The sequence below is a fragment of the Gossypium raimondii genome, chromosome 8, assembly GCF_025698545.1.
Source record: "Gossypium raimondii isolate GPD5lz chromosome 8, ASM2569854v1, whole genome shotgun sequence".
Classification (NCBI taxonomy): Eukaryota; Viridiplantae; Streptophyta; class Magnoliopsida; order Malvales; family Malvaceae; genus Gossypium; species Gossypium raimondii.
This window is the reverse complement of record NC_068572.1, coordinates 19,275,097-19,289,048: the sequence shown is the minus strand read 5'-3', so window position 1 is coordinate 19,289,048 and position 13,952 is coordinate 19,275,097. Positions and strand designations below refer to the sequence as shown.

Sequence of the window (13,952 nt, the reverse complement as noted above, 5' to 3'; positions counted from 1 at the left end):
GAAGGTCCTTTCCTCTTATATATAGGTATATAGATTAAGCATTTAACATGTTTGGTTATTATTATAAAAAATTATTTAATACATGTGTTAAAATAATTAGGTATTAAATAAAAATAATTAATTTAAATTTAAATTTAAATTTAAAAGATGAGTAAAATTCTTGTAAAATATAATAAGCAAGGGCAAAGTCAAGAAAAAAAATTTAGGGGTTGAAATTAAATTGTAATTTTTACGATAGTACAAATGCAACTTCACCATTTTAATAGCCTATGTTTATAATTTCTAAAGGATTAAATTAAAATTTTATCATTTTTAGGGGTCAAAGTGCAATTCTACCTCTACTAATTTAAAATTTTAAAAATTTTAAAGGACTTAAATAAAAAATTTTCAATTTGAGAAGGGCCGAGAACCTGCCAACCTCATTAGCTACCCCTGATAATTCATCTTCAGAATAAGTAAAAAAATATTATTTTTATCACAAACAAATTATATGGTGGCTAAAAATTATCAATTATGATTAATTTATTGTAACTTGTACACTTAAACATGTAAAAAAAATACTCTTACAAAAATGTAGTATTATTAATTTCAAAATAATAATAATAATAATAATAATTGATCGATTATAACCGTACCAAATAGTTTTGGCATCATGTGGTTATTTTTGGATGGTTTGGAGGCCAAAAGGAATATCACTCAAAACATATAATCAATCATGCAACAAAAGAAATTTCCAATTTATTTTATATCACAATTCGCAAATTAGGCAAATGGTGGAACCAAAGAAGCTTTTTGCTTTTGTCCTTTTATATTATTATTCTTAGAGCTCATTTATTCCTACTTATTATCCAATCAATGTCTTTGTACCATGGGCACTCTCTAATCCCCAACTATATCATTTTAAGTATGAGTTTTTGTTTACCATCGTTTTAAAATGTTATTTTGTTGATAAAGCATTAAATAATAATTAACTCAACTAATCAATCAAAATATATTTGTTTAACTATAATAAATCATAAAATTATTTATAAGCCTCAAAAATTTTAAAATCATTCTTTCACCATTAAATCAATTCTTCATAATCTTATGAAATCATTTAATAATAAGATATTTGTTAATTAAATTTTCAAAAATAGTTTTAAGGTTCAATGAGTTAAAATGATAAACATATTTGGTAAGTTCAACATCTAATATGTTAGTAAAATGGTTTTAATAATCCCAAAACCATGCTGGAGATTTGAAATACCATTGTGAGGGCTTGTGGACTCAAAATAGGAAAAAAATAAACAAAAACTAATCATGGGTGGCCAACTGAATTATAGGTAACTCTTATCATTTTACCAAATTATTGAAGCATGAATGCTTCCAATTAATTTCTAAACTTGAATTTTGGTTTTGTAATTGTTATAGTTGTGTGATATATTTGTATGGTCATCACAATACAATAATTGCAAGAATAGTCACATGTTTTCTAGCAATTACTTCACCTTAACTTCAATTGCGTTCTAATCTATATATATACACAAAAACAGTGTACTTAATAATCAATGTTTCTATAGAAGCTAGACCAGTCGTACGTCCATTCTTAAGATCCGATTTGAAAAAGTCCATTATCAAATTATATGACCAACCCATGAAACCCTGCATTTACATGTAAAAAATGGTGAAACTGAAACATCCAGAGACATACGGTTAGTAAAAGAGTTTTACTTTTACAGGTGGAAATGTGCAATCCGCATAGATATGATTAGAAAGAGGAATTGAAGGGTTCAGCTATTTTCATTAGATAACCAATCATTGGTTTTAACTTGACTGTAGTGTTTATAAAACCAGTTTCTACATTCTACTCGTTAAGTGGTTTGCCCGTAGTACTGTTTTCTTCCGAAATTCCCGAAGAAGCCCCTAGTTCAATATTCGTACAAAAGTGACGCCATATATCACCTAAATTGTAAAATAATCCTCCCACTTTTCTCCATTTTCTTCCTTTTATAAATACCTTTGCAACCACTCCCCAACGCTCACGAAAAGAGAGAACAAAAATACCCATCTTTGCAGTTTAGCTTTCCCTTGTATAAGCTTTGCTTAAAAAAGCAAACAAAAATGGCAGCAAGAGAGACATTCAATGTCACAGCAGCGTCGCCTTCCACGATTCCACACTCGCCATGGCATTCACCAGTTCCCTACTTGTTCGGCGGCTTGGCTGCCATGCTTGGTCTCATAGCCTTTGCGCTCCTCATACTTGCTTGTTCTTATTGGAAACTGTCAGGGTACCTTGAGAATGGCGAGAGAGGTGAAGGGGACAGAGACTTGGAAGCAGGAGATAAGACCCAGAAAGGAGGAGCTCCTGTTATGGAACAAAAGTTTCTTGTGATAATGGCAGGCGAAGTAAAGCCAACGTTCTTGGCCACCCCCATTTCTTCTAGCAGGTCTTCTTCTTTCGGCGATAAGAGCTGTTGCTGTGGTGAAAAGGGTGAGAAATTGGAGGAGGAGACTACTAGTGGTGATGCTGAGGATCAGCATCAGCAACCCCCGACTCAGGAGACTCAACACCATTGAATTTCCAGGTGATGTGCTGAGGCGGATGGTGGGTTTGGTTCCGTAAAAGAGAGCTCCAGGTTTTGCTTTTTTGAGGTGGGGGTTTTTCTATCTGTACATCAGCTTGCATGTCTCTGTTTGCTTTGACCTTGCCTTCTGTAGCACATAGACTCTTTTTCTCCTTGTTTTATTTACTCCTGCTCTGGGGTCTCTTTTTTTTTTTTTCTTGTCTGGTCTTCTCTTTCTTTTTACAATTCAGGAAATGTGAATTTTTACAAGATCGGATGCAAGGAATTGAATTTACTATATATTATTCCTCAGTATCTTCCAAAAGTGTATATTGTTTTGTCACATTAAATCTATGGTGAAACTATAAATATTTGACAGGCAAGAATTTGCCAAAGGTACAGAGAGAAAGGCACGTGTGAGGCTATGGTGATAGGTTTATGCGTATGTTCCTGATGCGGCGTGGTGAAGCAGAACAGCCTCGCCTTCACCGCTTTCTCTCTCTCTCTCTCTCTCTCTCTCAGTTTATTCCAAGTCTATGCTTTGCCCTGCTGCTGCAGCAGTTCCAACTTCCAACATATAATATTCAATTATTGCAGAGAAATCATTGTCTGGAAATTACAAAGTCATCCTTAATTTTATGCGTTCCTGACTTGGTTTGCTGAGTTTTGGATAATGGAATGGTAAAGGTAGTTTCCTTTTCCCCCACTTATGAACCATTATACAAGTAGTTAGTCACTTTAGATAAATCTAAAACTTGAAATGTTTTTTGTTTCTTTTTTGTTTTTTACAACTAAAACTTGAAATTTAACATTTAGGATTTAGGATTAACTTTATTAAACTTATATAAATTATTTTAACTGGAATAGTAACTTGTTGGCTATAAAGCTACTATGTTATATGTTAAAAAGAAGTGCGCAATTCATATTCCAAAGTGGCACAAACACATCAATAATAACCCAACAAAGATTGTCCCAATTGCCAAGGATAGCCACGATTTGTTCATAACGTTGTGGTTTTTGTTAAAAATGCATCAACTATCTATGACTATGTAAGCAAACAACCATTGGTACATATATTATGATTTATGATTTATGACGTTTTCCATCTCCAGGGATTATCCATCTTTACTGCCAAATTCTGCAGGACTTGCACCAATGGCCACTTATGCTTTTAAAATGTACAAAATCAAGCTCCAAATTGGATCCGTTAATTTATGTATATGTACTGTACTTTGTAATAAATTTATGTAAATTAATATTAGTTACATTAAAATTTTAGATAATAATAAAATAAATGCATTAGACATATTTTGTATTGATTATATAAATATGTTGTATTTATTACGCAATCATACGAATGTAATACTTTTAAATTTGTTGAGGGTGAAATAAAGAAGGAGAAAAATGGAAGTTCACATGGTGGAGATGCATTGTAAGCCGCTTGAGAGGGAGGTTGAACAAGGTAAAAACATAAAAAGAAGAGGTTCAAGAAGAAACTCATTAAGGTCAAAGAAGGGTATTTATAAGCGAGGTTGATTGCCTCTTGCCCTCTAGCATTGACATGTGTCCATGTTGGTCTGGACATGGTTAGTTCCTTAGGGGAAATGCCTTTCTAGCTAAGCAATAATGGCTTAAGGGATTTGACGATCTACTTGTGATTCGACTGATGTGGACTTGATGAAGTTCCACATGAGCTTCATGCGAGGAAGAGGATCAACACTTATCTTTGGCAAGGTAGCCTGGAGGCATTTCACGAGCTGATCATGCAAGTGCTTGCGGGGATCAAATTTGGCAAGGTGTTGCCCGAGGGCAAGGTTTTGGTTGGCAAAGTCCACTCTGGTGAGCCTTGTATAACATTTGCTCCCTAATTAAGGGGAATGTTATAATGTGACCTTCCTTAAGACGAGGAAATGACATATTGGATTTCTACTTTTCAAGTGAGGTAGAAAGCTTGGGAATTTGTACGTGAACAATGCATATGGCTGGGGAGCTGTGTATTGCATATATCTCCTATAATCATGAGGACCTCGATTTTGGTGGAGATGTGTGTAATTTAATTTTTCACTAGTTATTAATACAGCCATGTGTTTATTACTAATAGGGCATATAAATTGACGAATCATAATTGTGGGGACACATGTCTAAGCTCGAGTGGTTTTAAAAAATATTGTTAGTTTTTGAATCATGCTAAGCATGCTATGTTGTGTTTCAAGAGTCTTTACTTATTGGTTTTATTAGGTAAGTTTCAAAATTTTTCTTCTTCTTTTGTGTTTTAGGTGTTGTAAGTAAAGGTTTGTCTAAGGTAAATCAGAGTTAAATTTAGGATTTGAATATCATGGTTAGTGAGAGTTGTAACACCCCTAACCCATATCCGTCACTAGAATAAGGTTACGGAGTATTACTGACAAAACATAACTCAAATCATTCATTCTCAACTTTTCATAATCATTGCAATATCCAATCAAACATATGCATAACGTCCCTACTTTGAGCCCTCGAGGCCTTAAAAACACTTTAGAAACGACTCGGGACTAAATAAAAAATTTAAAACTTCATGGAAAAAGACGGAAAAATTCACACTATAGGGGTAACACGGCCGTGTGACTCACACGACTGAGACACACTCCCATGTCTCAGGCCATGTGGAAATTCGAAGTAGGGACATACGGTTGTGTCCCAGCTCGTGTCCGTGCCTATGTAACTCTTTGACTTGGTTTACACAGCCAAGCCACATGTCCATGTGCTAGGCCGTGTAACTTTCGAAATGCAACCTTTAAAAACCTACAGGGGACACACAGCCGTATCGCATGGCCGTATGTCACACATGGCTAAGTCACATGCCCGTGTCTTAGGTTGTGTGGACAAGAAATAGGCCATTTTCAAGCCATTTCTTTCACCCAATACCTATTTACACATTCATGCCATTTGCTCCTATTTCAAGCATTAAAACATACCCAAAACATGAATTTTAAGACCAAATCAATAGGTCATTTATCCATACAAACAATATGCCAAAAGACACCTCAAACATAAATCATCAAGTCAACCTAAACATGCGCATATTTACCATTTATCAACCAATTTGATTCCATGCCAAAACATATCACAATTGATACATATCAACCATACCATATTAGAATCATGTCATATCAAAATAACGTTACCCTTTTGACCATTCCTCACTGCATCATCAAACCACCTAAATGACACAAACCAACCATCAAGGCATCAAAATAACATAAGTTTCACAAAGTCATAGCTATCATTAACTAATCATTAAACATAGTCCACATATACATGCTATTATAACCACGACCAAAGCATTAAAATCTACCGATAAAATCGATGGATAGTGTGATGGATCTCTGACTAGCTTCTAACCCGATCGAGCTTTCGGTAATCTGTAAAGTAAAGGAAAGTAACTATGTAAGCAATGAATGCTTAGTAAGCTCGTATAAACTTTAAGCATAATTTTCCATTTCAATAATGAAATTTACAGGTTAAATATAAACCTATACCAATGTCTCAAGACTTATCAAACCATAATCATCAACTCACAAATGAATAAGTTCATTAATGTCGCATATTTATTGACCATTCATAACATGATAGGATTTCATAAGACATAATATATAATCATCAACCTTTTATAAGACTATATATATATCTTTTATTTACTTACTTTTCATTCCGTTCCTAATGCTTATCACAAGCCTAAACAACATTATTAATTCCCTATTCAGTTTATTCATCCATGACAAAGGTAGATTCATCCATAGCATAAATAATTTGCACACATACAATTACCTCATTTATCACACTAAACCTTTTATAACATCATAACATATCCCAATTACATACTTACTGTTTCATTCCCTTTTTCTTACCCATTTCATATGCATAGTACAAGCATAATCATAAACATCAACCATATCCATAAGCTCAACATAAGCCTAAGCACATCAACAACACATGATAGTTGATTTAAACATGATTCATATGAATTTGACATGGATAACCAATATACTTGAGCATGATTCAATTGGATTTATCATCCATCTCAACATAACATATTTTTCATGTAGCTCACCATTTCAAAGTCTTTCATACATACATGTCTTGGTTCATATTGAACACTTACCATTTCATTTGCATAACACATAACATTAACCATAGCCATAAGCTAGTGATTAAACACATAACTTAGCAATTTCATCATATGGTAAGGTATGATACATAAACATAACATCACTTAAATCATACTTTCCATAATTATGAATATACATACTTCATACCTTTCTATAATATCAAAGTGAATTTCATTGAACCCTTACCAAAGCTTACACAAAGTGTGCTAAATGATGGTCGAAATCATCCCTTTTCATATTCGATGGTCATCACCATCCCTTTTCATATTCAATAGTCAAAACTATCCCTTTTCATATTCAATGGTTTTCAGCATCCCTTTTCATAATTGATGGTCGTCACCATCCCATTTCATGGTCGATAGTCGTCGATACGTCGTTGGATTTTTTTCGCCGAGACATAATATGATAATATAACATGATAGAATTTAAAACACAAATTTAAAACACTATTCAAATGTACAAACTTACCTGACTAAATTGTAGAAAAGATAAAGTTTAGGGGAATTTTGGTAATTTTCTGTACTCCTTGATTTTCTACTCGATCTTGATCTAAATTAATAATTTCATTCAATTTCTTAATTTAGATAGTAAAAAAATATTTTATGCAATTTAGTCAATTTTGAAATTTTTACAAAATTTCCCATAACATTTACTTTTATTCAATTTAGTACCTAGGCCTAAAACATGCAAATTAACCATTTTAATGTCAATTCACATCAGCCGAATATTCATGGCACACAAAACAACCCAAAATTTCAATAATTACACATCAAATCCTTGTACTTTTACTATTTCAATAATTTAGTCCCTAATCAGAAAATTCATTAAAATCACTTAATAAAATGCTTTTAAATATCAACCAACATTTCAAATTCATCATTTAATAACTAAAGTCACATAGATTCATCAATGGCAACCTTCAAAATCTTTAAAAGTTTCAAAATAGAAGGTACAGACTAGCTAGACCTAGTTGCAACGATATCAAAAACATAAAAATAATTAAAAACGAGTAAAAAATGGCTTACCATACATGAAATGAAACATGGCCGAACCTAGCTTCTCCATAGCTATGTCTTCCGGTTGAAACAAAAATGAGAAAGGAAGATGACAACCATTATCTTTTACTTGTGCTTTATTTAATTTAATTAATTATCAAATTACCATTTTAACCTTGGTTAATAAATAAAACACCAATTTCATGCCCTTAATTGTCCACTAACTCCTTGAATGGTTTAATTACCATTTAAGTCCCTTTTCCTTTATTCCATAAACCATTTAATCACTCAAATCAAATAGGATCAAATTTTACATCTTTTACGATTTAGTCATTTTAATTAATTAACTATGAAACGTTAAAATTTTTCAATGAAACTCTAATACCACATTAATGACACTCCGTAAATATTTATAAAAATATTTACGACTCAGTTTATAGAAACGATGTCCCGATACCTTATTTTCTAAAACCACTTGACTTTAGGGTCTTACAACTTGAGCTTAACTAATCATTCGAATAGCATAAATTATCAAATCAAAAACCTTTTTAAAACCATATTTGAGTCATAAATATTAAATAATAATATTTACAAACTTACTTATCGGATTTGGTGGCCTCAAAACCATTATTTTCGACACCACTGAAAAGCGAGTTGTTACAAGAGTAGTTAAAGGGGAAAATGTAAGGGCGATAGAAATGAAAAGGTAAGGAAAAGATGAGTTCAAGCACGAACGTAATGAAGAATGTGGAAAAGTTACGACAATTTTTTATGGTAGTGATTACCAATGGGTGGTTACGTAAGATAAAGGAATAGGAGATGATGAGGATGTAACACCCGAAATCTAGGTGTTATTGCTACTTGGTTTTCTACTCCCTTTCGATATTGAATTTCTAGATCAAACTCTTGAAGTAGAAGTACCCATCGGATCAGTCTCGGTTTAGCGTCTTTATTGAAAAGTAAATACTTACGTGCCGAATGGTTCATAAAGACAATCACTTTGGTACCTACAAGATAAGATCGAAACTTGTCAAAAGCAAACACAATAGCAAGTAACTCTTTCTCTGTTACCGTATAATTCAGTTGAGCTCCTGTTACAGTCTGACTTGCCTAGTAGATGGGATGAAAAACTTTGTTCCTTCACTGGCCCATGACATCTCTTATCGCGAAGTCACTTGCGTCACACATAAATTCAAATGGCAAATCCCAATCTGGTGTGACGATTATGGTTACCGAAACTATTCGACTCTTCAAACCTGTGAAAGCTCTTAAGCACTCCACATCAAATTTGAACGTCGTTTCCTTCTCCAATAATTTGCATAATGGTTTAACAATTTTGGAGAAGTCCTTGATAAATATTCGATAGAAACCGGTGAGGCCCAAAAAGCTCCTAACACTCTTTACAAATGTTAGAGGTGAGAGTTTCTCAATAACGTCTACCTTTGCTTTATCTACCTCAATTCCATGTCTCGTTATCTGATGCCTTAGAACAATACCTTCTCATACTATGAAATGGCACTTTTCCCAGTTGAGTACGAGGTTTGTTTCTTCGCATCGCCTTAGCACCTTGGTTAGATTGGCTAAGCAATCATCATACGTATCTCCAAATACTGAAAAATCATCCATAAACACTTCCAAGTACTTCTCAACCATGTCAGTTAAAATAAACATCATATATCTTTGGAATGTAGCAGGTGCATTACATAAACCAAATGGCATGCGTCTAAATGCAAATGTACTGTACTGGCAGATGAATGTTGTCTTGTGTTGATCTTTCGGTGCTACTGTAATCTGATTATACCCCAAGTATCCATCGAGAAAATAGTAATGGTCTCTCCTCGCGAGTCTATCAAACATCAGGTCCAAAAAAGGAAAAGGAAAGTGATCTTTCCTAGTCGTTTTATTCAGCTTCTGATAATCAATGCAAATTCTCCATCCCGTAACCGTTCTAGTTGGTATCAACTCGTTATTTTCATTTTTTACGACCGTAATACTTCCTTTCTTTGGCACGCACTGGATTGGACTTACCTACAAGCTGTCTGAGATGGGATAAATTATGCCCGCATATAACCACTTGATGATCTCTTTTTTAACCACGTCCTTCATGATAGGGTTCAGTCTTCGTTGTCTATCAATCGTCCCCTTCTCACCATCTTTCAGGATGATCTTGTGCATGCATACAGATAGACTAATGCCGTGAATATCGTCTATGGTCCATCCGATAGCTTTCTTGAATTATTTCAATACTAGGATGAGTTTCTCTTTTTGCTCAAGGATTAATTCTGGTGAAACAATCACAGGCAAAGTAGAAGCGTTACCTAAATAAACATATTTTAAATGCGAAGGAAGTACCTTGAGTTCTAATTTAGGTGGCTCCTTGATTGACGCTTTTCATTGAGCATAATCCTTATTCTTTAACTCCAAAGATTCAAAGTAGGATTGCAGATTAAATCCCCTTTGATTAGTTTCTAGCAAAGCTAAGTATTCATCCTCATCTTTATCACTTGGAAGGTCTGATGTCAAAATTTGTTCCAATGGGTTTTCAACATAGTTGAGTTCCTTTTCTATGATTAATTCCTCTAAATCGGACACTGTAGGACAATCATCAATTGAGTTAGAAAATCGTATAGACTTGAAAACATGAAATGTTACCTGATCATCCTAAACATGCATAGTAAGCTCGCCCTTCTGCACATAAATAAGGGTCCTTCCAGTTGCTTGGAAAGACCTTCCTAGGATGGTTGGCACTTATTTGTCTACTTCAAAGTCTAGAATAACAAAGTCAGCAGGAAAAATAAATTTCTCTACACGTACCAATATGTCCTCGATTTTTCCTTCTAGATGTGCTACGGATCGATTTGCTAATTGAAATGTAACTGTAGTAGGTCTAACTTCACCTATCCCCAACTTCCTAAATATTGACATGGGCATCAAGTTTATCCTCGCACCCAAATCACATAGTGTCTTATCACAATATGTTGCTCCAATGTTGCAAGGTATGGTTAAACATCCAGGATCCTTCAACTTTAGAGGTAGTTTGTCTTGAAGATATACACTGGATTCCATTGTCAGGGTTGTTGTCTCAAATTCTCCAAGTCTTCATTTTTTTGACAATATATCCTTCATGAATTTGATGTAGTTCGACATTTGTTCAAGTTCTTCAACCAACGAAATGTTGATATGAAGTTGCTTGAGTACATCTAGGAACTTCTTGAATTGAACTTCCTACTTCTGCTTCTGAAGTTTTTAAAGGTAGGGTGGTGAAGGCTTCTTTACTTGAATTGATTGATTCATCTTCTGTGACAATTCTGCATCTAACGAAGTTGTTAGTTTATGAGAATTAGTTGGTTCAGAAGTTACCTTATCGGATTTTACAGATTTAGGTTTCGGTGAAACTGAAATTTCAACACTTGGTTGAACTTCCTCTGTGTCTTGAGCATTAGTTGGCTCTTCTTAAACTTCGATGGTGTTGGGCTCTAATGTCTTTCTGCTCCTCAATGTCAGCGCTATACAATTCTTATTCCCTAGATTCCTCAGATTCTCCGTATCACTAGGTAAAGCACCTTGCGGTCGGTTTCTATTTCAGTTGCAAGCTAGCCCATTTGGTTTTCTAGGTTTTTTAATGTAGCTACTTGACTTTGGATTAAGGCATCATTCTTGGCTATGTATGCCTTCAACAAGTTTTCTAATCCATTGAATGGTTCAACTTGAGGTTGTTTCTGAACTTGTTGGGTAAAAATAGGTGGCTGGGTCGGTCTAGGTTGGGTGTATGTGTTACTAGGTCTAGCCCTTTGGTTACTCTAGGAGAAATTAGGGTGGTTTCGCCATGATGGGTTATAAGAATTAGATTGTAGTCCTTACCTTCCTCAGTTTTGGTTCTGGTTACTCATGTAATACACGGATTCTGGGTTCGATGGACATTCTTCAAACAAATGTCCTTTCCCACAATAGACATAGGCTATATTTTAAAATTGGTACGGTAGCTGAGCTATAAAATTAGTAAACCCTTTACTGGTAAAATTTTTAAGCATTGAGGATATTGAGGATACCTGAAATGCAAGTGAAGTGAGAGCGTCTACTTTATGTATTCCAACGATTCGTCTTTTTGACGCTACTTGATTGGTTGGCCATTGATAATTATTGCTGACAATCCTCCCAATGATTTTATAAGCCTCATTATAAGACTTAAAAATGAGAGCACCATTAGCATAAGTGTCCACTACCATCCTTGTGTGAGCATTGAGACCATTATAAAATGTCTCAAGTTGGATGCATTGTGGGATTCCGTGATGAGGGCACTTCCGTAATAATTCTTTGTACCTTTTCTATGCCTCATACAAGGACTCATCATCCATTTGTTAGAAAGCAGTGATCTCGTTCCTCAACTTAGCATTCTTGCTAGGCGGGAAATACTTCATGAGTAATCTTTCTGCTAACTCTTACCATGTGGAAATTGAATTTGGTGGCAATGAGTTCAACCAGGCTCGAGCTCTGTCCCTTAGCGAATATGGGAACAACTTTAATCGTAGCGCATCTTCGGGTACTCCGGCTAACTTGAAAGAATCGCTCACCTCCATGAACAGTCTTAAGTGAAGATGAGGATCTTCGGTAGGCATTTTAGGTCTCCTAATGGTTGGATTAAGATCATGAACTACTGGTACTGGCACGACATATTGTCTTAAAGCTCTATCCCTATTATCAGCAATAAGGATAGGATTTTGAGCAGGGTTTGTTCCATTTCTTTGATTCATATTTTCAAAGTTCATCTCTTCGGTCCTTCTTTGACTTGCTTGTCTACTCCACTGTCAAAAGTTCTTTCAATCTCAGGATCTACGAGGAGTAAATCAATGATTCGATCAATACTTATAAACACATGAAACAAGCACAGAAAAATAATTAAGTTAAAATTGAACAGAAAAATAAACTAAAATAAAAAATTTACAAATTTACAAATAATGACTTTTTAAAACAGTCCCCGGCAACGACACCAAAAATTTGGAACGACGGAAATGTGTAAGTGTACACAATCGCAACAAGTAATAAAGTGACAAGTAAATGTCGAGTTATCGTACCCACAAAGACTGTGAAAAGAATTATTTATGAATACAATTAAAAACACTTTGGTGAAGAAAAATATTTTGATTTGAAGAGGTGATTAAAAACTAAGATTTTAATTAAGTAAAATAAAAAAAATAAAATAAAAGTTCCAATGCACGATTTCAAAAGATGATTTTAATCAAGATGACATAATTGTGTTAGATTATTTACATTTCTTAACTTAGAATTATTAAACTCATGTTTATGTTGTTACGAATAAACTCATGGCAACTAGGTAATTTGCTAACTTATGAATATACTTACCTACCAAAATCCATTTATCTCTTGACTATATCTACGTGTCAATTCAATCGATTAAATAAATTTTAATAAGCAAATGTGTTAATGCACATACATACTTATGAAATTAAAATAATCATTGTTCATATCTCTATACCAATTCAATTAATCAATTCAATTTCATAAACACATAAAAGCTTACGTGATGTAACAATGTATTTTTACCTTGAAATAGTTTAATCACAATAATCTTGCAAATTATGCAAGGCTAATGTATCGTTAGATACCGTTGCTAATTTAACCCTCAGCTATCTTAGATGATTAAACATGCACTGATTAAGTATCGTGTCAATTAATTACAATTTCAATCCGGTTAAATAATTAATTCATTAGTTACCTTACAATTGTAATGACAGAATAACTTACTCATGGTTTTACTTAATCAAATATCTTACCGAGGCCTATAACAATGCAAACACAATTTTAATAACTCAAGTAGACGAAATGCAATCAACCTAACACGAATTAAATTTAAGCTATATTAATTCAATTAAACATATCAACATAAAAAATATTCAAAGTCATGTTCATAACAACAATAAAATTAAAAGGATAAGGAATAAGGATCAAATCTGGTGTTTCTTCGAGGCTTGGCTAGTTTGCCCGCTCCTCCTTCTCCGCTTATTCTTGTTGAACCGAGGCTTCCACGAAAACTTGAATGTTGCTCCAAATGGTGGTTGAAGGAATATTTTTCAAGAGGTGAAATTGGCAAAGGAATAGGGGAAGAAAATGAAGAACAATGAAAGGAAATGAAGAACAATTAAAGGGAATGAAGAGAGAAAAGTGAGAGAGAAGTGAAAAAATGAATGGGTTTGAGATGTGTTTGAAGTGAGTAGAAAAAGGGGTAATTATAGGTTGAGAAGGCTACT

The 13,952-nt window shown here is 34.0% G+C and overlaps 1 protein-coding gene and 1 non-coding gene across 4 annotated transcripts; both read left to right on the top strand.

Moving 5' to 3' along the window:
* The first annotated feature begins 1,986 nt into the window (after positions 1 to 1,986).
* Positions 1,987 to 3,849, top strand: LOC105790971 (protein GLUTAMINE DUMPER 3). 3 transcript variants are annotated; one of them, XM_052634323.1, is made up of 3 exons: positions 1,987 to 2,631; positions 3,141 to 3,230; positions 3,656 to 3,849. In XM_052634323.1, exon 1 carries the CDS (start codon positions 2,101 to 2,103, stop codon positions 2,554 to 2,556), a length of 456 nt encoding a protein of 151 aa, XP_052490283.1. In that variant the 5' UTR covers positions 1,987 to 2,100; the 3' UTR covers positions 2,557 to 2,631; positions 3,141 to 3,230; positions 3,656 to 3,849. The 3 variants fall into 3 exon arrangements, with proteins under 3 accessions (XP_052490283.1, XP_052490284.1, XP_012474244.1); XM_052634324.1 differs by lacking the exon at positions 3,141 to 3,230; XM_012618790.2 differs by lacking the exons at positions 3,141 to 3,230; positions 3,656 to 3,849 and adding an exon at positions 2,923 to 3,134.
* Positions 3,850 to 11,967: 8,118 nt separating this feature from the next.
* Positions 11,968 to 12,074, top strand: LOC128032113 (small nucleolar RNA R71). The gene has a single exon (XR_008188243.1). It is a non-coding gene; the product is annotated as a small nucleolar RNA R71 (small nucleolar RNA).
* The last annotated feature ends 1,878 nt before the right edge of the window (positions 12,075 to 13,952 follow it).